The 23,762-nt window shown below is 40.5% G+C and overlaps 1 protein-coding gene across 2 annotated transcripts in view; it reads right to left on the bottom strand.

The window, feature by feature from the left end:
- The window catches only part of CHCHD3 (coiled-coil-helix-coiled-coil-helix domain containing 3), a 292,378-nt gene that overhangs the window by 78,364 nt on the left and 190,252 nt on the right, over positions 1-23,762 (bottom strand). For both annotated transcript variants that reach the window (XM_027538962.1, XM_027538963.1), the window contains one exon: positions 23,109-23,192. In XM_027538962.1, the coding sequence (XP_027394763.1) occupies positions 23,109-23,192 (84 nt within the window). The remainder of the gene's footprint in view (positions 1-23,108; positions 23,193-23,762) is intronic.

Raw genomic sequence — 23,762 nt, 5'->3', positions numbered from 1 at the left:
CTAGAAATATTCATGAAAATCTGTCCCTGAAAACTGCTGGTATTTGGTAGCCAATCTTTTCCACACGATTTTCTGAGAAACATTCTTAGAAAGATCCCACAATGGGGTGATAATAAAATGCACTTCGTCAAATGATTTTTTTTTTTTTTTTGGGTCTGGCATGGAGTCTCTCTCTCTCACATCTTCACTGTAGATTGCAACTCCTCTTCTTCCAAAGCCAATCTCACTGCCTCTGCCTTAGTCACACTGTGCCTTCTGTCTCGTACAAGTCCTTCCAAACTAGACCCCTAAGCAAGGACGCAGCCATCCCCGGGGAACAAAGCATACAGTCTTCCACTGGCTTCCATAAAGGCAGACTTTGGGGATTCAGAGTTGAGGTTCACAAAAGTGTTATGAAGAATAACATATTCAGCCCACAGGGAAGAAGTACTTGTAAAACCCCTGTGCTCTGAACACATCTCAAGGGAAGGAGACTGGATCTTTACTAAAAAAGACAAATGTGAAATATAAATGTAATCTGGGGTAAGAAATGTGAATTTGGCCTGGAAATGATCCCTTTTCCTAGCACACATTCACAGAAATTACCCAGCAAAGAATGTCACCCATAACCGGGCTGAGTTTGAATTGCAGCTTATTGCTCAGTGTGACCCAAATGGAACCAGACTAAATCCATCAGCAGCCAGATGCAAATGGCCGTGTGCTGGGCTTAGTTTCAACAGGCATTCTCTTTGCCTGGTGAAAGCCCTCTCTCCGACCAGAGGATAAGTTATTAAGAAATTGTTTGTCATCTCAGATTGGATGGATCATTTGTTTCCCTGAATTCTTTTTCTCATCATTTACTCATTACACGCCTCCTCCTGATGGAAGGAGACATTTATTAGCTTCTGCATTTATTGCATTGGCAAACAGAAACATTCTGCTGCATTTCCTGGGGGGGTTCGCTCATTTATCTATTGGATAAGAGACTGAAGTTTTCTACAGGGCAGAAAAATTAAAATATCAGTCAGGTTGACAGCTGGGAAAATGAAGGTCTCTCTGCGACACGAAGCTTTCTAGAGCTTTTGGTTTACTGAGAAAGAAGCCAGAATGTTGTTTCATCAAACTACCACTTCATATGTAACTAAAACTGTAGGCACTGTCTGGTGAAGGAATACTCCAAAGGAATGATACATGTGGCTCAATACACTGTGAAGTACCTGAGATGCAAGGCTAATTTTTATTTTAAATGGAAAATGTAACAAAATGCTCTCGAAGATCAATTTCTGTAAGAAGTTGGGAAGCTAGAGAGGGAAGACGGTCTGCTTAAACCAATGAAAACGGAGCTCGAATCATAGAATTTAAAGCTGTAAGGGATCTTACAGGTCATGGAATCCTCTTGCAAGAATCTTCTTTGCAACATCCTTGACAAGCGATCACTCTCCTTCTGCCTAAAGTACTGACGGCAGCCAGGAGATGGGCATATCCCACAGAGCAGCTGATTTTAGAACTGAAACTTCTGCTTAACAGGGGTCACTCCCCAGGGTGACCTGATTGCTTGTGACCTTGGGCAAGCCACTCAACCTCTCTGGGTCTTGGGGTCCTTGCTTTCAAAGTTAGGATGGTGACAGGATCAGAGCTGAAGGAAGGGGAGGTCACCAAGAAGCTTGACAACCTCAACTCAGTCCAAAGACCACTGGGTCTGGTGTTCCAAGATCCCTTACTGTTCTTGGAGGCAGCCACCCCACAGCAGAGCCAGCACCTGCCAGCATTTTCCACACTGAGATGTGGGTTATTCTAATCCGGATACTGGAGCTCATTTAGAGTAGAGCTGTCTTCAATTCTTTTCTAGTTCTTTTTTCTTATTTCATCTCTGGCTTCACCCCCCTTCAACCAACACTTGCTATACACCTTTCTTTCGTGACAAAGCGGCAGCAATACTGAGACGGAGCTTTCTGCTGAGGCTACCAGCCCTAGACACAACCCCTCAGGCAGCTGGCCTACCCCAGTCCTGCCCTGATCCCCCGACTCTCTCATAGCAAGCTCTGGGGCTTAGCTCTCAGTTCAAAAAAAGCATAAAGAGCCTAGTACTGTGCCAGCACGAATAATATAAAGAAAAATTGGTATTTAGTCTTTTGCACAGTTAGGGTTTATATATCAGACAACTCCAGCTTTCCTGATAAAAATATTCAAGTCCAATTGAATCATTTTGGGGTTAAGAAAGAATACAAACACTAGCAAGTATATTATTTTTACAAATCAGTAACATCTCTTAGCTAGGTATTCATAAAGACATTTTTTCCCCTAAACAGCTCTTAAGTCTGACCTGGCAGCACCCTGAGCAGCTATAGTGTTCTGTGCACTGACATTTAGTTCAACAAGAATCAGAGTTAAGTCATTACTGTGGAGCCTCAGGTTACCACCTGGAAGAGATCCTCATTTGTTACCATGAGTGCGTTACTCACAGTTGGTGAACTCAACGGAAGAAAGTGATGCAGTGATGTACTCGATAACTTCACTAAAAGTTCCCTTAAATGTCCAACTAAATCTTAGAAACCTGCGAAACATAGCAAATACAACTTTCCAAAGACTTATTCGTGTGCTCCCGCCCAGTATAGTTAATGTCAACCTAAAGCCAGAGGATGTGTCATTAAAAAATAAAAATTACACATTAGTTATTATGACCTAGGTGCTACAGTTCCCCTCATCTGCCTTATCTTCTATATAACCAACTCAGATTAAAAAACAATACAGAGGTGAGTCACAGGTTAACAATTCCTACAGATCAGATCTGTGATACAACATGGGATGATAAATAAAATGTTTCCATTTAGTTTCATCACTTACTTTATCCAAGTGAAAGTCTTTCTGAAGACACCCTTAATCTCATGAAGACACATTCTTTCAAATGCTTCTCACATGCAACAAACTAGAGAAGAGAGAAATAATCCTTGTATTTACATACCTGCTATAGTTTACTGGCTCCTTAAGAAAAGGGAACCATGTCCCTGAATCTTAGCACTTAGTAGTCAATGTGCATTGATAAAAGGAGGAAGGCAAGGCACAGCAGAAGCGTATTACAAGTCGGAAACAAGGACAAAGCTTATTTTCTCTTGATCCTGGTACCATCTGACCATACTGAGAAAGATTTCCATTTCAAAAGATGAGTGGCAATATGATAACCATCAATTTCAAACTACAGTAATGACTCAACTAACTGAAAGACTTTTAAAAAATAACATAAAGGTTCTGAAAACTCATATTATCTTGCAGCTCATCTTGCTCAGAAAAACCACTATTTTCAAATAGTGTCAGCAATATCTCTAAATATCTCTATTAACTACAAAGATGTATTCAACCATATACCTCTGTCATTAAAACTTCACTGTCTACAGTCGGAAATGCTAAGACAGACATTTAAAATGAATTTTTCAGATAAAGAGGGTTATGGCACAAAATAACACTTAAAATTATGCCAAATGTATTAGAAAGCAAATCATATAAATGTCTTGAGAAAAATTTACAGGGAGGGGAAAAAAGAGAGTGGTCACTTCGCTAAGAATGAGAAATGAACATGCGTCCCAAAGCTCCAGAATAGTCACTTTAACTTTTACAATGGTGCTCAACTGCTGTAGCTTCAGCAGCCTGTCCACAGTAGACAAACCTCTGGGGAGTCCAACCATTTTCTGTTTTAATGATGGAGAGGAGGTAAGGGGCAGTGGTGGGCTGGGGTAGGGGGTGGGGGCAGGGAGGGTCAGGAACCTAAAAGTAGAGAGGAAAGTGAGAGGAGAAAAAGAAAAAACAACCCCAAAATAGAGACTCAAAGATGACAGGTGCAAAAAGTAGCTTTAGGCCTTTGAAGTCTGGCTCAATGAACAGAGGAAAGGGAACATGGAGATGGTGAAAGATCTGTCCACCTTGTGGACAAGCTAACCGTGGTGACAGGACTACTTTTTGCTGAACTAATGGTATAACACACATGTCTAGCTTTGGAAGGGACAGCCTAAGTCAAAGCAACCTCTGTGTCTAATTCAGTCCCATGCCAACTCCAACCTCCCAGGAGCCCTCCCTGGGCACAGGGTGAGACTGTGGGCCTAGACGTCCAGCGTTCAAATCCTGGCTCTACACCTTACTCTGTTGTGACACTGGATAAAGTACTCACCACTACTCTGCCTCACTCTCATCTGTAAAATGAGGATAACCACCTTGAACAGCTGGAAAGGTTAAATGAAATAACACATGTAAAGTGCATAGCAGAGTGCTGGAAAATGGGGAGTTTATGATAGAAGCTGCCATTCTGCCTTTCAAAGAGCTAGGTAGGATTATGCATGCTGTGAACTGGGGAGTCAGGGGAGGCTTAAGAGAGGAGTACAAGGTCGCAGGGAGCCTTGGGCACATTTTCACTTGAAAAAGGCATTTTTGAAAATACTTCAATATTCGTCTACCTGATCCACAGTGCCTGTTTACTGTTCCTCTAGCAGAACAAGGATGGGAATCACTCTTGAAATCAGAGTGCCATTTGAACTCAACATAGAAATGATCTGCTAACAAAGTACAGACCAAAATAAGCACCGTCTGCGAGGCTTGGCAAGACCTATACTGTGGTACTTGAAAAGCAAACCTGGCACTTTCTGAAAAGATAGTGAAGAATACACCAGAGCAATAAATGGCATGGAATCAAGACAAGAGATTGGGCAGCGGCTGTTCAACAGTACCTGCCAGAAGGCTCTTCTCCCCCAAAAGCATGGCTCAGCCTGGCACTCAGTCCCTGCTCAAGTGGCAGCTGATCAGAGTCCTCCCTGCATGAAACAGCATCTCCACCCCTCCACACACTGTCAATTTCTCTCCTTATTATGAGCCATTTTTCCTCATAGAGCACATCACTACTTGACGTAAAATGTATCCATTATTGAGTGTCTCATATTAACAGAGCACTAAACTTTATTGGAAAAGACCCTGATGCTGGGCAAGATTGAAGGCGGGAGGAGAAGGGGACGATAGAGGGTGAGATGGTTGGATGGCGTCACCGACGCGATGGACCTGAGTTGGAGTAAGCTCCGGGAGTTGGTGATGGACAGGGAGGCCTAGCGTGCTGCAGTCCATGGGGTCGCAAAAAGTCGGACACGACTGAGTGACTGAACTGACTGAAACTTCATGAAAACAGGATTTTTTTATTTTCTGTTTGCCGCTGTTAAATCCACAGAGCCTAAAATGGAGCCTTCTACAGAGTTCACTCTAAATAAATATCAAATGAATGATTGAGCCTGAGGAACAGCTCGTAGTGACAAAGAAAACATTTGCCAAAAGTTCTCAATTGTTAGTAAGAAGGGTACTAAATTGCTTGTTTTAATAAATTAATAAAAATATCTTTAATAATTACTTTTTAAAAGTTTCCAAAAATCCAAGTAAACTATCTAAAAGTATTTTAAATCATAGACAGACCAAGAAATTGAAAGGACTGTCACTTCTGAGAGCAAGAAAACAAACTGAGGAACATGCAAGGTGGGTTTATGAAAACAAATATTTTAAGTTTTTATTTCACTTGTTAACTGAAATCAACAAACATTTCCCTTCCCCTTAAAACGTTCACCACCCCCTTAAAATGTTCACCTCCCCCTTAAAATGTTCACAGATGAAGTTATTACTAAAAATACATTAAATAAAAGTCAGTATTTCAGCTTCTTAAAAATACTTACTACAAACATATAATATTTTATTGCCACCACTGATTTTAGGATAAAGAAATAACGAGAACTATAAAGCATAAAGAATATCTACCAACAGCTTATTTGGTATGTGGATAAACTTTAAGAGCTGCAATTTTCTCAAAAGAAAAATGGTTTTCTTTGGATGATGGGATGATCCAGAAGGTATATTATATAAAATAGGCTATGAGAACTTTTTTTAACTGCAGTGTGGGTGTTCAGAGTGGTGAGTTAGCAGGTATTTCACCATGTTTTGTACCACACAGAAAATGAGCAAGAAAAAACAATTTACAATAGCTACTTACACCTTTATCTTTAAACATGCCCGTATTTCAATAAAAAGACATTTACCCACAATCAAGAAACTGGGCTTTTAATCCTTAAAATGCTCATAATTTATAACAACTGGATGCTTTAGTTATTAAAAATATACTATGATTCAAGGGATTAAAAACATAACAACTGCATAATTTAGGGACTAACCAATATTAATTGGGTTTTTTGGTTTGCTTTTTGAGACAGAAGCAATAAAGAGAACAGGAAGTTGTGGGAAATAAATGAAAATGAATTTACATGAGAAAGACATCAGTGGTTTATACAGATAAATCTTTTTGAAAGGTTACCGGTTGATGATTTTTTTTTAGACTGAAGTCTTTAGTAATTAAGTTTTATGAAAACTCTCAAATCTCAAAAGGCCTCTTGAGGAATCTAGTCAAAAAAGGTACACTTTGAAGATGATAAGACTAGGTATTACTGTTGTTTTGTATTGCATTTATTTTGTATTGTATTACTTGGTATTTGTTTTGTATTAGTGTTGTATTTGTATTGTGGTTGCTTTCGGAGCTGGCCAACAATATTGTGAGGCTCTTCATTTCATAATCAAAAGGACTTCAGAGATTTTGCTTTTTGGTGGGTACGTTTAATAGATCCTCGTATAAACACAGAATTACACCTGACCTAGTGCATTTTTTCTGTAGAAATGAAATCTACAATACTGATATCAAGATACCCCTAGCATTTTCCTGAAGCTATGACCCCACCAGAGATGGTTTCTGCCTCATTTTTCAAGAGAAGACCCTTTTAATGAGGGCTATAATGTTCTTAACTGAGAAGTCCACCCAGAGAAGAGCAATATCTATCAAGCGATCGCCCCTCTATGATTCCTCGCCTCATGTCTCCTTGTTCTTGTCCCATCACCACCCTGTAACCTGTCCTCATTCATGCTTCCTCCTCCTTGCCATCCATTCCATTTTAATGGATAATAGGAAGAGGGCTTTAAAAAAATTAACAACACTAAAGTAAGAAACTCTGCAAGACTGACCCAAAAGTCACAGTGAAGAGGCAAATCCTTGTTCTCCATTAATATCCAAAGTCAAAGACTGCCAACAGAAGATTAAAATGAAAAGCAAACACTAAACAACAAGAAGAACCAACCTAGATAAGAGTTGCACAGCATTTCTCCCAGAGTCTAGAGTCTCCTCTGGCCCTAAGCTCCCCATCCCCCAGTAACCGCCTTAAAGATGGTACCCCAAAGTTCACCACGACAGTCTCTGGAACCTGACCTCTCTGTCTTTGTGTGCCCAGTCTTGAGGAGCTAGATGCCAACATTATAATGTCACAGGGTTTCATAAATAGGCCATTTTTAACCTGGAACACTGAAAGACTCAACTAAATGGACAAAGATTCACACCAGCCTCTCTCAAAACATGGAGAATGGCAGAAAACCCAAAGTACAGAAGGACACTGAAGTATCCAGATTACTCGCTCTCACACACACAGGCAGCCAAATTTGAATAGAAATACATGCAAGAGAAATCCCTTTTTACCTGATAAAATGAAGTACATTAAAGAGATCTGAAAATCCAAAAGATAATGTAGATCTAAATTGTAGCTTTAAACGTTTTTTTATCCGTTTTACACAACGGTTCTACAAATGAGCCAATGATTCCATTCCTTCTGGCAAAATCCACGTTAACATTTCAACATGACAAAATAATAGCTATTTTTTCCTAGGGTTTTCCCCTCAACAAGTTACCTCAAACAGCATATAATTATCAACCTCCTAGACGATGGAAACTAATGATGATACCTAGTGCTATCCTAATTTAATATCCATATAAATTCACATATAACATTTCAGTTCTTCTCCGCACCCTCAGGAAACATGTTTTGAAAGCCACCTTACAGATGAGGACTCTGAGGGTCAAACGGGTTGCAGGGTGCTTCCAAGGACAAAGAACCAGTAAGTAGAAGGTCTAACACCTGGATCTATATCCACCTGTCTTTGATACCATTATATTTACCTTGAGGTCTTTTGGTGGGGGGTCCCAAAGCTTCAATGCATTCTGCAATCATCCAAGCTCATCTCCCTACTTTCTTGAGGTCTGGGGTTATTCTTAAATATCTCAGGCAATGACCAAAAGACAAGCATTGGTAGGTAGATGAAAATTAGCAACTGGAACAGATTAGCAACTTAGCTGTCCTTTCTTCCAATAGAACAAACCAGGTGAGTTCTAGTAAAAATTTGTTTTGTTCGGTATAGCAAATAATTTTAAAACTACTGCATGTCTGCTTTGTACCATGATATCAACAAAGCTGGAGAAACTTTTATTGTCTGTTTGATTAAGTTTCATAAAACCTAAGGAATGGTTCCCAAGTATTCATTACATTTCAGTCACCTCTGCAATATCTGCTAGGCCACCCCAACACAAATCAGTTCTAGGAACCTAAATAAACAAATCCTCATCCACTAACTTAGAACCTACTTGATGAGACAATAATAATGACTAGGTAAACAATGCCACCACTCCTCTCCCTAAGTACATAAAACCAATTTTTAAACCTCTAGATTTGTCTGAAAACAAAACAAACAAACAAAAAAACACACACACTTCTGTGCTAGAAGAATATTAAAGTTCCAAGAAGCAGTAAATTTTATGTGCCTATAAAATATTCCATTTCATTAACATAGCATCCAGGTTGTTGTATTAATATTGGTTTTAATCGTCAGCACACGCTAAAAACATCAGCAATCTTATTCTGTTGCCTGGCAAGGCTGAAAACCCAGAATTTCATCAGAATCACTATTTCCATTTGGTGATGTGTAAAGTAATATTCATTCAGAAGCTATCTTTTGCATAATTACTCTTAAATAGCTAGGGTATAATTGACAGTTCTGTAAATGTAGTTACTTTATGTAACTTGTGCCTCTAGTTAAGACTAAAATACTTACCCTTTTGTCTTTCTGGCATTATTCTTTTGGGAACGGAGTTTGGGGTCAAATCCAAATGATATATAATATAATTTTTTAATGTACCCAACAGAGAAATGGCAGTCTCTGTCTTTAATTACATGCTATTGAATTTTAACAAATAGTTCTAGGAATGTCTGCCAAAATTTCTACAATCTAGAGCAAGTACCTCATGAGAGACTAGACAGCTTTCAATTTATTATGTATTATTTTTCTGGAGCTACAGAAACATTCATTGTAGTTCTAGTAACACTTTTGTCTTAATGATAGATAAACAGAAATACAGATCCCAGCACATGGACTGCCTTCCACAGGATCTTAACCCTCAACCTTGAACTACTCTTCCCTCACACTTCTATTTACACTCTCCACCTCACATCATTTATAGTCAGTCTAGGCAAGGCAGAGACTACGTTAAGTTCTAGAAATAATAATAAGAAGAAGAACTAGTGGGCAAGGAGGAGGGATGAGACAGCAGAGGTACACTGGGCCTGATTTAGCCACTCCGTGAATCACAGGACCTACTCTGCACAATACCTGGGCACAGAGCAGGTGGTCAACATCCCCCGAGACAGGGGATGAACCATATTGAAGCCGTAGAGGGAAAGCTATCACAGAGGTTAAACGCAGGAATGCCTGGCTTAAGGGTAGCTGACTGAATGGTATATTTCTGACATTGATTTGATTACTTGAGTTAATTCTGTGGCAGAATCTAGGGAAGCCCCTGAATTGAGGTTCAAATAGCTCTAATTTAGGAGCAACATCTTTGGCCTTAAACTAGAAAAAGGAGATTAACAGTAAATACATATTTGTATGACTATAATCTAACTTTGCAGGAAGTTTATACTCCAAATTTCCATAGGTTCACAATCTGAAGAGCAGGCAAAATGGGCAGGGCTGCCGTGGACACCGAGTTTCAAGGGTTCTGTCAGAGATCTACTGGAAGCAATTTTGCAAAGTGGGCCCTTACAAAGGAAGACGGCAAGGGCAGGAGTGCCCAAGTGGCAGTGGGAGTTACCTGATCACTCTTGAACCCTCCACCTGCTTCCCCCAATGGTCACCCCACTAGATCTCAGCATCCCCATGGCTGATCTAGCCTGTCCTTTTGATTTCCAGCTATTTCTCCCCCTGGTATTTCCAGGTCCTTCATCTTTTCCACCCATCACCTCAGAGGATAAGGCCCAATCCACAGAACCTGTACTGTTTCCTTACTGACAGTGTCTCCATCAGTTCAGTCTATGTACTAAAGCCATACTCTCTGTATCCAACATCCAATCATGCTTTATCACTGTTACTTTACTGTAGAATATGACCCACGATTAAGTAAGACTACGGGTGCTTAGTTGATAAAAGTCGTCAAGTACAAATGCTGCTAAAGGAAACATGGCTGAGAATCTGTTATTTGACTCTACCGGGTCTAAACAAGAACCGTCATGCCTACTTCCACCAAAATTCTTCTTAAAGTCTGGGGGAGTGGAATTGAGTAATAGATGTAAGCCTAAGGGAGTCTCATAGATGCTCACTGGTCACACAGAAGGAGAGGCAGTCAGTGAAGAGACAGAGAGAGGCCTGGCTGCACTAGCTGGGAAACATTAGCACAAGTTACCTGATGTCTCTGAGCCCAAAGAACAAAATCAGTACCTAGTCAGGTGGCAAAGGAAAAAAATACCTTTCCCTGGAGGTCTGTCCTGGAGTTAAATGATTTGTTAAAACATTTTCTCTGCACTGCCCGGCTTATGATAATCCCTCAATAGATGGTGAAAAGTGTTGGTTGCTTAGTTGTGTCAGACTCTTTGTGACCCCAAAGACTGTAGCCCACCAGGCTCCTCTGTCCACGGAATTCTCCAGGCAAGAATACTAGAGTGGGTTGCCATGCCCTTTTCCAGGGGATCTTCCCAACCCAGGGATCAAACCCAGGACTCCTGCATTGCAGACAGATTCTTTACTGTCCAAGCCACCAGGGAGCCCCCCAATACATGGTAGCTGTTTTAATATGATGCTGATTCTAATGATACTATATTTCTCGGCCAATAGCCTTGGAACAGCAAGGACGTCCAGAGTGCAAAGTACTCACGAACATTTTCACCAAAAGCCAAGTTTGGGGAGAACTCATGAAGGTGGGATTCTATTTAGGGCAGGGTTTGTGGATAAAATGGATTACCCCTGCCTCAAGTCACAGAAAAGTAATGGACAAGAACACCACTTAGGCAATGTGATTTACTTTACTTCAAAAGTTTGCCCAAATAGTGGCATCTGCACTGTTTAATTCTATATAAGTAAGATAGGCTGTTGCATTAATATTAGCAGCTGGCATGGTTGGAGCAGAAGGACCCGAGTCTGAATCTCTGCAAAACCTGCAGGATAACGTGTAGCTTGGCGGGAAGTGTTCACTAAGTCACCTGGAAGATGTACACCTAAGGTACCTGGGCCAGTCTGAAGATTGAAGCCTTTTACTTGCTGAAAGCTCCTTTATTTGTTTACTCAACAAAGATCTGTCAAACACCTACTACGTGGGAGGCACTGATCGCAGAGATCTGGTGTGAAACTGCAAGTCGTGAGGGGCAGTGCTGTGGCCTCACTATCCCCCCTGGATTCTTGTGTGAAGGCGAATGAGGTTACAGAGAAGGACTGTTGAACTTGTGAGGACACAGACTGCACGATTTTTCTGATCATGGCTAGCAAATCTTACTACTTCCAAAGTCTTTCCGAAGGGGCACAGAAAACTCAAGATCATGAAGGAATGAAAAATGTTGTTCCTTGTTCCTTCAGCTCTGGGTCTTGGCAAACACTTGTGGGTTAAAGATCCACGGTGGTAATTCAATATTTATGAAATCCAATTCCTCTACTCGATTTAATGAAAAAAGAAGAAAATTTCTATGGGGACTCTGATCCTTGGGGGCATTCTACATGCCCGATTCTTCATATGAGGATGTACGACTCTTGGGTTAATGGGCATGGCTCTGCGTCCTGCTGGGAAAGATTGAAGGCAACAGGAGAAGGGGATGACAGAGGATGAGATGGTTGGATGGCATCACCGACTCAACGGACATGAGTTTGAGCAAGCTTCGAGAGTTGCTGATGGACAGGGAAGCCTGGTGTGCTGCAGTCCATGGGGTTGCAAAGAGTTGGGACACAACTGAGCAACTGAACTGAACTGAACTGAAGTGTCCTGTGGTGGGAGGGCCCTGATGAAACTGAGCTACTGTGGGCGTAGCTTTCTCAAAGACTGTTAGAGAGAATAGAGATTCTGCAGAGTATAGAGTCAGAACACAGAGCCCTCCAGAGGAACTATCGACTCCCTGGGTCTCTTTCTCCTCTGTCCACTCTTTTACAACACAGTATACAGGCAGGCAATTCCAGGAGGGTCCAGGTCCTCAGAAGCCCTCAAATTAGGAACTCTATCAATGAAATTCTATGGCTTCTTGACCTCTACATTCTAGGATGCACATCAGGAAGAACTCAAAAAATGCTAAGCAGTAGCATTAGGTAGAGCACAGGAAATCTCAGATGGTGGGCTGGGATAAGTTAATGAGTGTTCCTTGAAAAAAGGACTTTATGGTTCAAGTATAATGCTGAAACATGGCATGCAGTATTCTCATCTTGGAAGCTCAGAATGTACACAAACTCAGAGAAGGACTACAGTAAAGAAATCTGTTCTGCTTAGTTAAGCTTAACATTCTTCAAAATTATTTGGCCAAGGAACCCATCCCACTTCCTGACTAACACGTTGATTTTAAAAGTTATCTAGCACCTACTATGTGCCAGGCACTATAATGGTGATCAAAAAGCACAAACAGTTCTGGTCTTTATGGAACTTATATATTTAACATTTATTTCCAAAGACTGCCATTGAAGGTAACCAGTTTATTGGGTCTTTATCTGAGCATTTAACCTGATGAATCTCTTCAACCCACAAAATGCCCCTCTAAATCCCTTGATCTTTAGACCTTGAAGGGACAAAAGCAGTGGCTTTCTCCTCACGAAACAGTTCCCCTCTGGAAGAAAGCCTGGCAAACCCTACATGGTCCACCATGGCGATCAAAAGCTCTGTAGCAGATGCCAACAGGTGTCGGTGCTGTTTGTATTCATCACTGTATCTACGTACAGTGCCTGTCTCACCAGAGGAGATTAACAAATGTGTGTTCGAATGAATGCTGAATGTCGAGGATTCCCTCAAACCCTACCCCCCTGCCCCCAATTCTGATAAACACCACCAAGGTTAAACTCCTATCTTAGATAGTCTCCATGGTCAGGTTAGATTTAAATTCCCTTAATTTCATGTTGTCCTTACCATGCCAATCTGCTTGACATGCCAAATTCAGATATGGGCACTTTTTATTTGATTTTGTTCTGAGATAATATTATTTGCAAATGTTTTATGACCAAATACATCTTTCTTAAGGAAGCTAATGTGTTGAGATGTAATCCCTTACAGAGGCACAGCTGGCTCACGGTCTGGACATAAAACTGAGATTCAAGAGCATTTTCCAATACCAGCCCTGCAATTTCCCTTAAAAGAATTAATATTCATGCAGTTTAATTTTTCAGTCAGGAAAATAGGGAAATGAGCAGTGGCTGGTTTGCCTAAATCGAGTGCATTTGAAATTTATAAATAAACACGGTATCAAGAAGCAAAACAATCACTAATGATGAAATTGGATGCAAAGAAAATTCAAGAGATTTAGCTCATTTTCAATCACATACACAGGAAATACACAGGAAACACAGAATGCCTTCCTGGCTGCAACATTCTTATCAATAGCAAGAAAAGATCCCAGCACAGGAAAGGGGGTATTAATTGTTTTTCAAAGCAAACAGCCTACTGAGCCTCCCTAGACAGAACAAACAGAATCTGTAAAAGCAGAATTAATTTTCCCTAGATTTCATCACACTTCATTTCTCTACCTGGTCTTTACCCATTCAGGTGGCACTGAAAAACTGTCGTGGTAAACAGAATCCAGTTTACTGTGCCGCCTCTCATAGGGTAAAGGAGATGTGAAGAGCTGAGAAAGCATGCAGCCCATACTGCTGGCATCTTAGCACTTATGATCATTACAAGAGCTCGCAGAAAGGCAATACTGGGCTTTAAAGCTGGAACTGCACATTATCTCTTTCTCAGAGCCCTGGGGCTATCGCTACAAAGCACAATGGTCCATTCTAAGCTCTGAATAGAGAAAAGGAAGAGATCATTAAATTATAATTTCCATGCACAATTGCTACAAGTATTTCCTAACCAACAGGATTAATATGAAAGCAAGATCCCAGAATAAAGCTGCTCAGCAGAGAGGATGGCAGTTTAGTGTCTTGTAAATGTGATTTCCCTGAAAGCCCTGACACATCATAACAGTGAAATCCTATTTACTGTAGCAAGCAGGATGGATAATGCTATTTAATACCTGGTGCACTTTGTGCCATCAGCTCATAGCTTTGTATTCCACATTCTCATCTTACCTTAAGGTTAATACTTCTTGACAGCCTACATGGTAAATAGAGCCCCAAATTAAGTGCTGATCCCATCATTTGCAAATCTTTCCTCTAAAGTTAGGCACAGAAAAACTGGCTCCAGTTAAAGGGATCATTTTAACAGGATGCACTTTTAACAGCTCATCCCAGGAAAAAAAAATGTAACTCTCATATCCCTAAAGCCAGATTAAAAAAGCATTTCAAGGTTACCCATGGCACATTTCCCATTAGAAAACTCAGAGAGGTTAACAGAAAAGTCAGTGCGTTTGGAGGACTTGTTGAATGACGAATTAAGGATAAGACCCCCACTGTACCGATTTCCTTGCCCCTTGTTCCGTAGAGCAAAACTGGGGTGGGGGGAGTCCACCCGCCTTGCTACTTTCGGAAAGTCTGCGATAATAAACTTCCTTTAGGGAGCCCAGTAAAGTGCAGAAGGGTCAGTCTCTGAGCCTAAGTTATAAATAACTATTTCAATTATATTAACAAGAGACATAGTGATACTGAGCCTTATTAATTTCTCTACCTAACCGCTAACATCTAAGTACATTTATTTGAACTATCAATACTTGTTATTTAAAAAAAAAAAAAAACACTCATTGATTAACAAAAGGTATATGCTAAAAACCACTTCACTGAAATCTCTGTCATTTGTAACAGCAATACAATTAAAAGTGACACTGGTTTCTATGCCTTCAACATACAAACTCTTGGACAAGAGAGCTTTATCTGTTTCTTGCAACTCTTGGTAACTAGAGAAACTGCCCTGGTTTCAAGATGAATGAGGAGGCCAGTACAAAAGTTCCCAGTGTCAATGGAATAATCTCTCTTTCTAGACTGACAAGTGCAAACTAGCATAAACTCCCAAGGAATATCTCCCACCAAGTAATGCTTTTAACTATTGAGTTAAACTTGCTATATCTCAGCGCCTGGCCAAAACACACACACAATTCAGTGTATATGAGCTACCCATATGACCTTGGATCATGGACAAATGTTTAGAAGTACCTAAGAGGAAGAATATCAAAGGGCTTTTTTTATCCCTTAAATTGAGTCTAAGTAGTTATTGCTCTACACTTCCCTCAAAAAAGAATCTTCATGTTTTAGGATCACAGATGCCAGTGGTCTGACTGAAATTCCATCCAGTATTAATCCCTTGAAATGGCTGACCTAGTTCCACTCAATGAAATCTTTTTACAATGATAGATTTCATCTGATAGTACAAAAGCACCAATAATTTCTTTCCATAAGGAGCACACGGGGCCGGCAATAATCTGTTCTGTTGTCATTTCTCTTTATCATCATTTGTGGCATTTTCCCCCTCAAGCTTTGTGGAGAGGAACACAGAAATGAAGGTACCAACTGACAAAGAAGAAGTCAAGCAATCAAAACAGCCAATTAATCATACAGATGAGTCCAACACTGTGATGCAATAGAAGATACGCCACCCACTGTAAGTAAAAGGCTTTGAAAACTTGCTCATTTGATGTAAGCATGACCTTAGAATTTAATTAGCAACTCTCTCCACAGGTGATGAACTAGTAAAGTACTTTTCTTCTTAATGACAATTTATCTTTCACCATTCTCTTTGCATCACTCTCTTTCACTCAGCTTGTACAATTCCCTCTCCTTCTCAATTGTATGGGGCTGACGGCAGTGTGTATGCAAATAGTTGCCGAAATCCAGAGGAACCTGCAAACTGGAAACAATACAAACAGCACTACCCCGCTGATCTGAGCACTGTAATGGTCTCCAACTAAGCTCTCTGATCTCCCTCAGCTACTCGAGCCACTAGGGCTTTATAGCTCTCTTCATGCTGTGCCAAACCCCACCATTCTTAGGAACGCCAAGAGCAAAGTGGATTTCATAGAGCAACTCAATTCAAGTTTATAATTGAGAAGTTAGACATGCAACACACACTCATCATCAAAGAACGCACATCTCTAGATATCCTGGGAGAGGGAGGGAGGGGTCCTTCATCCCAGAAGATCCTGGAAGAAACTGGACTCTGTCCTTTTATACCATGGACTTAGTCCTGCCTCTCCATTCGTTTCCAGAGGGCTAACAGACTATGGGAAAATACATATTCTTCTGAAGAATACCCAGGCAACGGATGTTTCAGGAGCAGGCAAATTCAGATTTTCATCAAATAACCATCAAACAGCTGATAAAACAGAAAATTTGTTTTCATCCTAGAAATGGAATGAGATGATTATCCCGTAGCGACATTGTGAACCTATGAATGAATGGGATGCCCCAAAGACATTTCTAAACTGCTTGAATAGCTGAATTTCTTCCTTCAAAGTACAGGCAGCACAACCAGACATTAAAGTAATTCTTGGGGGTGTCATGCCACAGTTACTAAGTAATATGACCTTGCTGCTGCCCTTCTGGTCAAATTTTCCCAGGAAGTGCCAAATCCTGGGGCGGGTGGGGGGGGGGGGATTAAGCATTTTGAATGCTAAACACTTCCAGGTTATATGTTAACACTGATCAAGTTTTAACATCAGGACCTAAAACACTGTATTAGAAGCCAGAAGGAGTTAAGTTACTACCCATAGAACTAATAAAGCAATCAGCAGGATTTAACTCTAAAGTGCAGAACTGACAAGCATTAAAAATGGTATTGGACAATGGCTAACAGCTCGGATGTTGGACCTGGTTCAAATTCAGGTCACATTTTGACTGTATGCGTGCTTATGTGCTCTGTCGCTTCAGTCCTATCTGACTCTTTTTGACCGCATGGACTGAGCAGCCCATCAGGCTCCTCTGTCCAGGGGATGCTCCAGGCAAGAATACTGGAGTGGGTAGCCATTTTGTTCTCCAGGGAATCTTCCCAACCCATGGGCTGAAGCCGGGTCTCCTGAGGCTCCTTCTCTGCAGATGGATTTTTTCTCACTGAGCCACCTGGAAAGCCCTTTGTCTGTATATTCTCGGGCAAATTACTTGAACCTGTAGGATCTTCACCTAAACAACAGGGTTGATAGCCTCTTAGGGTTGTTTATGAGAATAAAATGATATAATCCATGCAAAGTGCCCAGCACAACATAAATACTCAAAAGATGTTACTGTTAGCTATGAGGATGATGAAGATGCTCTACATATCCAGATATTCAAAGTTAAACTTGATATTTTCATACGATAGATTTAGATTATTAATTTAACTAATGAAAACGAAACTAAATATTTTGCAATACTTACAAACTGTACATGAATGGCTTGGATCTAACCTTATGGCATAAACTTAGGAACTGCAGGATTCAATCACTGCATTTGAGTTGTGTAAAATACAGAAATGAGAAAATGATTTTATCCTTAAGGTGCTCACCAGATAAACACAGGTAACTAATCATAGTCAGCATAAACATGGCACATTAAGAGAGACATAAAGCATTGTAGAGAATTACCTGAGGGACTGACGAGTGAAAGTGGCTCAGTCGTGTCCAACTCTTTGCAACCCCATGGACTGTAGCCCGCCAGCCTCTGCTGTCCATGCGGTTCTCCAGGCAAGAAGATGGGAGTGGGTTGCCATTCCCTTCTCTAGGGGATCTTCCCAACTCACTGATCAAACCCGGGTCTCCTGCTTTGCAGGTAGATTCTTTACCTTGTGAGCCACCAGAGAAGCCTCATAGGGACTGGCAAAGGTGTCTTAAAAACATTTAAGAACATTTTCCTCGAAAGCTGCTCTGTGATTCCTTTCATCAATCACTGATCAGGAATTAATTCTCTCAAGCTTCTTACATCAACCCATGGGAATTGATACTCAAGCTTTTTTTCAGTTAGGGCATACCTACATGAGGTAAGAAAGAGCTTAACAAATATAAGCTGCTGCTGCTGCTGCTGCTAAGTCGCTTAGGCAGTGTCCAACTCTGTGCGACCCCACAGACGGCAGCCCACCAGGCTCCTCCGTCCCTGGGATTCTCCAGGCAAGAACACTGGAGTGGGTTGCCATTTCCTTCTCCAATGCATGAAAGTGAAAAGTGAAAGTGAAGTCGCTCGGTCGTGTCCAACTCCTAGCGACCCCATGGACTGCAGCCTACCAGGTTCCTCCGTCCATGGGATTTTCCAGGCAAGAGTACTGGAGTGGGGTGCCACTGCCTTCTCCAAAATATAAGCTGTTGCCCCTTAAAGAATATGTATTTTCGGGATTTCCCTGGTGGTCCAATGGCTAGGGCTCTGCACTCACAATGCTGGGGGCCCGGGGTTCAATGCCTGGTCAGGGCAGTGGATCCTACATGCTGCAATGAAGCTCAAAGATCCAGGGTGCCACAGCTAAGGCTCGGTGCAGCCAAAGAAATAAATATTTTTTATAAAAAGAATATTTTCCACTGTGTGCAAGATACTGAAAATCATAAAATTACTTTCGTGGTATTCAACCTCCTGGTGTCTTCTGTCCATTTCTATAATATCTTATTTTTGTTTATTACTGCCATTCCTAAAAGTAGCTAAGCTGAATTTTTTCCAGTTGGATTTCACCTTGGAATATTTGAGAGACATTTAGGTGTGCAAAGATGAAGCACTTTCTAAACTTAATGCAGAAGATTGTAAGGAGGATTTTCTTGTGATTACAGTGAAAAAAGTACAATGTCTAACCATTTCTGTTAGAAATTCTGCACACTTTGTGTTAAAAGATGCAAAATGCAGAATCCAGCAGTGGCTAATGTAAGGAAAAATGGTTGTGGTATTACATAAGTTGCAGAATCATTTAACCGACTATGAAGTCCAGATTCTTGTTTAAAAATGTAAGTTTAAAAGTGGATACAAGTACTTATCTTTCTCTGTTTTAACTAGATGAACTGCTGAAACCATCAATGGAATACTAGGTGGTCTTATTAATGAAGAGGGGACATGGTATCTTATACAGTCATTCCCAGGATAACTTCTAAGACCACCATACTATCTGCCTGTCAGCTACATTAGCAGCCACAGTAATTGTATACATTATCACTTTTTAAAAATTTATTTATTTTTTATTGACGGACAATTGCTTTATAGAATTTTGCTATTTTCTGTCAAATCTCAACATGAATCAGCCATAGATATACATATATCCCCTCCCTTGTGAACCTCCCCCCCATCTCCCTCCCCATCCCACCCCTCTAGGTTGATAAAGAGCCCATTTGAGTTTCCTGAGACATACAGTAAATTTCACATATGGTAATGTAAGTTTCCATGTTACTCTCTCCATACATCTCACCCTCTCCTCCCCTCTCCCATGTCCATAAGTCCATTCTCTGTGTCTGTTTCCCCATTGCTGCCCTGTAAATAAATTCTTCAGTACCATTTTTCTAGATTCTGTATACATGTGTTAGAATATGGTACTTATCTTTCTCTTCCTGACTCACTTCACTCTGTATAAAAGGTTCTAGGTTCATCCACCTCATCAGAACTGACTCAAATGTGTTCCTTTTTATGGCTGAGTGATAGTCCATTGTGTATATGTACCACAACTTCTTTATCCATTCATCTGTCAACAGACATCTAGGTTGCTTCCATGTTCTAGCTACTGTAAATAGTGCTGCAATGAACAATAGGATACATGTGTCTCTTTCAATTTGGTTTCCTCAGAGTATATGCCTATGAGTGGGATTGCTGGATTATATGGTGGTTTTAATCCTAATTTTTTTAAGGAATCTCCATTCCACCTTCCACAGTGCTGTATCAATTTACATTCCTACCAACAGTGCAAGAGCGTTCCCTTTTCTCCACACCCTTTCCAGCATTCACTGTTTGTAGACTTTTTGATGACGGCCATTCTGATTGGTGTGAGGTGATACCTCATTGTAGTTTTGATTTTCATTTCTTTAATAATGAGTGATGTTGAGCATCTTTTCATGTGTTTGTTAACCATCTGTACATTATCACTTTTTGATGACTCATAATCTTATTACTTCAGCCATCCATTTTCATTGACTTGATGCAAATTTCATGATGCAACTATGGCATGATATCTCTAAGAGTTATTTTAATATTTCATTGTGCTTCTTTTAAAGTGAGAAATTTATGGTCATTTGAGAATATGAACCCAAGTCTACTGAGCATTTGAAACACAAGCAGTTCTGTAATACAGCTTGGGATGTCTCTAGATTCTACTTTAATACACTCCTTATCAATTAGACATTCCCTTGTGTGAATGGAGCTTTCTCCTCCCTGGTATTCATATCAGCTGGTTCCCCAGACATCTGAGATAATTTCTGCCTTTCTTCAACTCCAGAGAAGTAATAAGTGTAATTTAACTGTACACCAATTTCACCCTTCTTAGAACCAATAGGCAAAGCTATCAACTCTTCACTGACAAAGAAAGTCAAAGCCATTTTAAAGTTTTTCAAATACTTGCTTCATTGCAAATGTTGCCAGCTTTATCAAAGCCGACATGGATGTGAAGTAAACTTTTCAAGAATGTGAGAGGTACTGCATGTGGTGGAAACTTAGTTGCTAAGTTGTGGTCTGACTCTTTGCAACCTCATGGACTGTAGACTGCCAGTCTCCTCTGATCCATGGGATTCTCCACACAAGAATACTGGAGTGGATTGCCTTGTCCTTCTCCAGGGGATCTTTCCAACCCAGGGATCAAACCCATTTCTCTTATGTCTCCTGCACTGACAGCAGGGTTCTTTACCACTAGCACCATCTTTAATTGGCCAAGAGTAAATCCATCCTCTCAGTGCCTCAAACCAATCACTGAATATCTCTAGGAAACTGGTGATTTATGAGAAATGGGCAATATGTAACAGTGATCGATGAGAACTTCAAAACATACCTAGCACGGTAATACTTGAAGGCACAGAAAACTTATCACTGGATCGGGGTGGGGGGGGCAGGTTCCTGGTTAATCACCTGAAAAACTTTCACTCGTTCATTTGATTCAGATAATATTTACTCATTACATCAGAAACAGTGTTTGGGATAGAAGTAAAAGAAGAGCTACCACTGACTGAACGGCTGGACAGTCTTACAGTTAATTTATGAGAATTATCTCATTTTACAAATTAGCGAGGTAGGTACTACAAAATCCTCAGTTTATAGCTGAGGAAAGCTAAAGTTTACATATAACACTCCAAGATAGGGCTTCCCTCATAGCTCAGTTGGTAAAAAATCTGCCTGCAATGCAGGAGACCTGGGTTCCATTCCTGGGTTGGGAAGATCCCCTGGAGAAGGAAATGGCAACCCACTCCAGTATTCTTGCCTGGAGAATCCCATGGACAGAGGAGCCTGACAGGCTATAGTCCATGGGGTCACAAAGAGTCGGACATGATTCAGTGACTAAAGCACCACCACCACTCCAAGATAGGCAGCAGGTAAATGCCAGTTCAGGGACTTGAATCTAAGCCTCCAGATGTCAGAACCCATGCACTAAATCAGTCCTCTGCAAACCATAGCTCAAGGGTCATTTCTCGTTGGCAAAAATGTGTTTATTGCAATGGTTCCTATTTTGATTAATAAAGATATATTTGAGCCTAGTTATGATTTAAAATTTCACAGTCCAAAACTGCAGTTACTTTTGCATCAACCTAGTAAGTCCCTCTTGCTTCAGTTCTTACTGAAGACAGCAACTCACAAGCCATCTAACCTTTCCAAACACGTCAAGCACCACCCTGCTTCAGGGCTTGGTCCTGGCCTGCTTCCCACACCCAGATACCTCTTAGAAAGGTCCTTCCACCCAGCGCCACACCTGCATTCCTAGGCCCTGGGACTCCTCTTTCCACTCCACTGTTTGCATATATTATAATCTGCCATTCAACATGCTGACAGGGTTTTAATGAATTTAAGCTCCACAAGGGCAGCAGTTCAGTTCACTTTCTTCATTAGCTTCTCTCTGGCACTATCAAGGCCTGACATATACAAGACTGACATATACATATGAGAAAATGATCCCTACATTCAAGAAGTACTAAGTTCAATGACACAGAGAGAGGTGAAGACAACATACAAATATTTGTACTGAATGGAGTTTGATAGTCTATTTCTTAGTTTCTACTTTTTTACTAAACATGCTATTCCAAATCAAATTTGGAGGTCTCAATCAAAGCAAAGAGAAAACTAGCTTTGCAACCTCATGGTCTAGGTATGAAATTATCCTAGACAATAAAATATTTCATTGAACAGGGGCACTGATTGGGTCCCCAAATTTCCAATCTTAAGCCCACTGCCTCCTCCTGTTTCAGTCTCAATTTCCTCGAGTCTTTGTCGAATTCTATAGAAATGGAGACCAGAGATACTTCCTCCTCTCTCCATCCTAACTCTTCTCCTGAGTCCTATTATTCAGCTCCTGTCCACCAGTTTTGAAAAAGACATTCATTTCTTGGCCACAAGTGCAGTGAAACTGAGCTTTCACAAAGACAGTTTATCCTTCAAAACATTTCCGCTTCTAAGAACGTGCTCAAGCTTAGTCAATGTTTGGGAGAGCCCGGAATAGCACTCTACTGCTTGACCTAGAGACAGTGCAGCTTCTAAACGTTTAGGGGAAAATATCTCGGGGGAGTTCCTGAGTAGTAAAATGTTATCAACGAGCCAGGAACACAACAACACGCAAAACTACCAAAGTAGAAACGACATTATCTTTGATAATGACCGGCCTGGTTGGCTTCTTTACTTCCTGGCCACTTTTTAACTAGGAAAAGTGGTTACAGTTCTAATGTATTGATTTTTAAATACACCCCTGAGAACACTGCAGATGTGGTTAAGAGAAGAGAATCACTGACAAGAAACAGCCATACCCTCTCCTCCAGTCTAGCCAGCTGCTCTTTGTAGAATGCATCCTGCTTCTTTATCACCCGATCTTTCTCTTCCAGCTGCTTAGCCTAAAAAAAGAAATGAAAAATATACTAAATTAAGAAAGAGCAGTAACAGCAAAGCAAAAGTTAAGTATAAATTGCATTAGAAATACGTATATAAAGATGAAGATTTTTTGCAGGCTAGTAGGTCTCTGCCATAGAAAAAACATTTATAAGATGATGATTGCTGTATTTAAATGTAAAGAATGGGCCTATATTGTAATTTTTTAAACTGTAACAGCTGTGTCCTACTTTGTCCAAATGTTTCTGATAATGTCAGAATACAGCACAGACAGTTTTATTTAACTTCTCTTTCAAAGAGTAATTTCAAGGATTAATATTTTGCTTAATAAAACTTTGATTTTTATCCCAGGCAAAAGACACAGTTATTAACCTTTCTTGAGCAATAAAAAACGCCTATATAACATTTTGTACATAAACCTTACATACGAGAACCCTTAAAATACCCAGTGAAACCAGCATATAAATAAATGTATCGGTCTACTTCCTTTTTAATGGCATAGCTGTCTTTGGCAAAAAGGGCAAAAACCATTCTAATTCTATATTTGAATAATTTTAAGTAATTAAAAGTAAAAT

Source organism: Bos indicus x Bos taurus, chromosome 4, assembly GCF_003369695.1.
Source record: "Bos indicus x Bos taurus breed Angus x Brahman F1 hybrid chromosome 4, Bos_hybrid_MaternalHap_v2.0, whole genome shotgun sequence".
Classification (NCBI taxonomy): Eukaryota; Metazoa; Chordata; class Mammalia; order Artiodactyla; family Bovidae; genus Bos; species Bos indicus x Bos taurus.
Note: the sequence above shows the minus strand (reverse complement) of the source record. Positions and strands in the feature narration are given on the sequence as shown.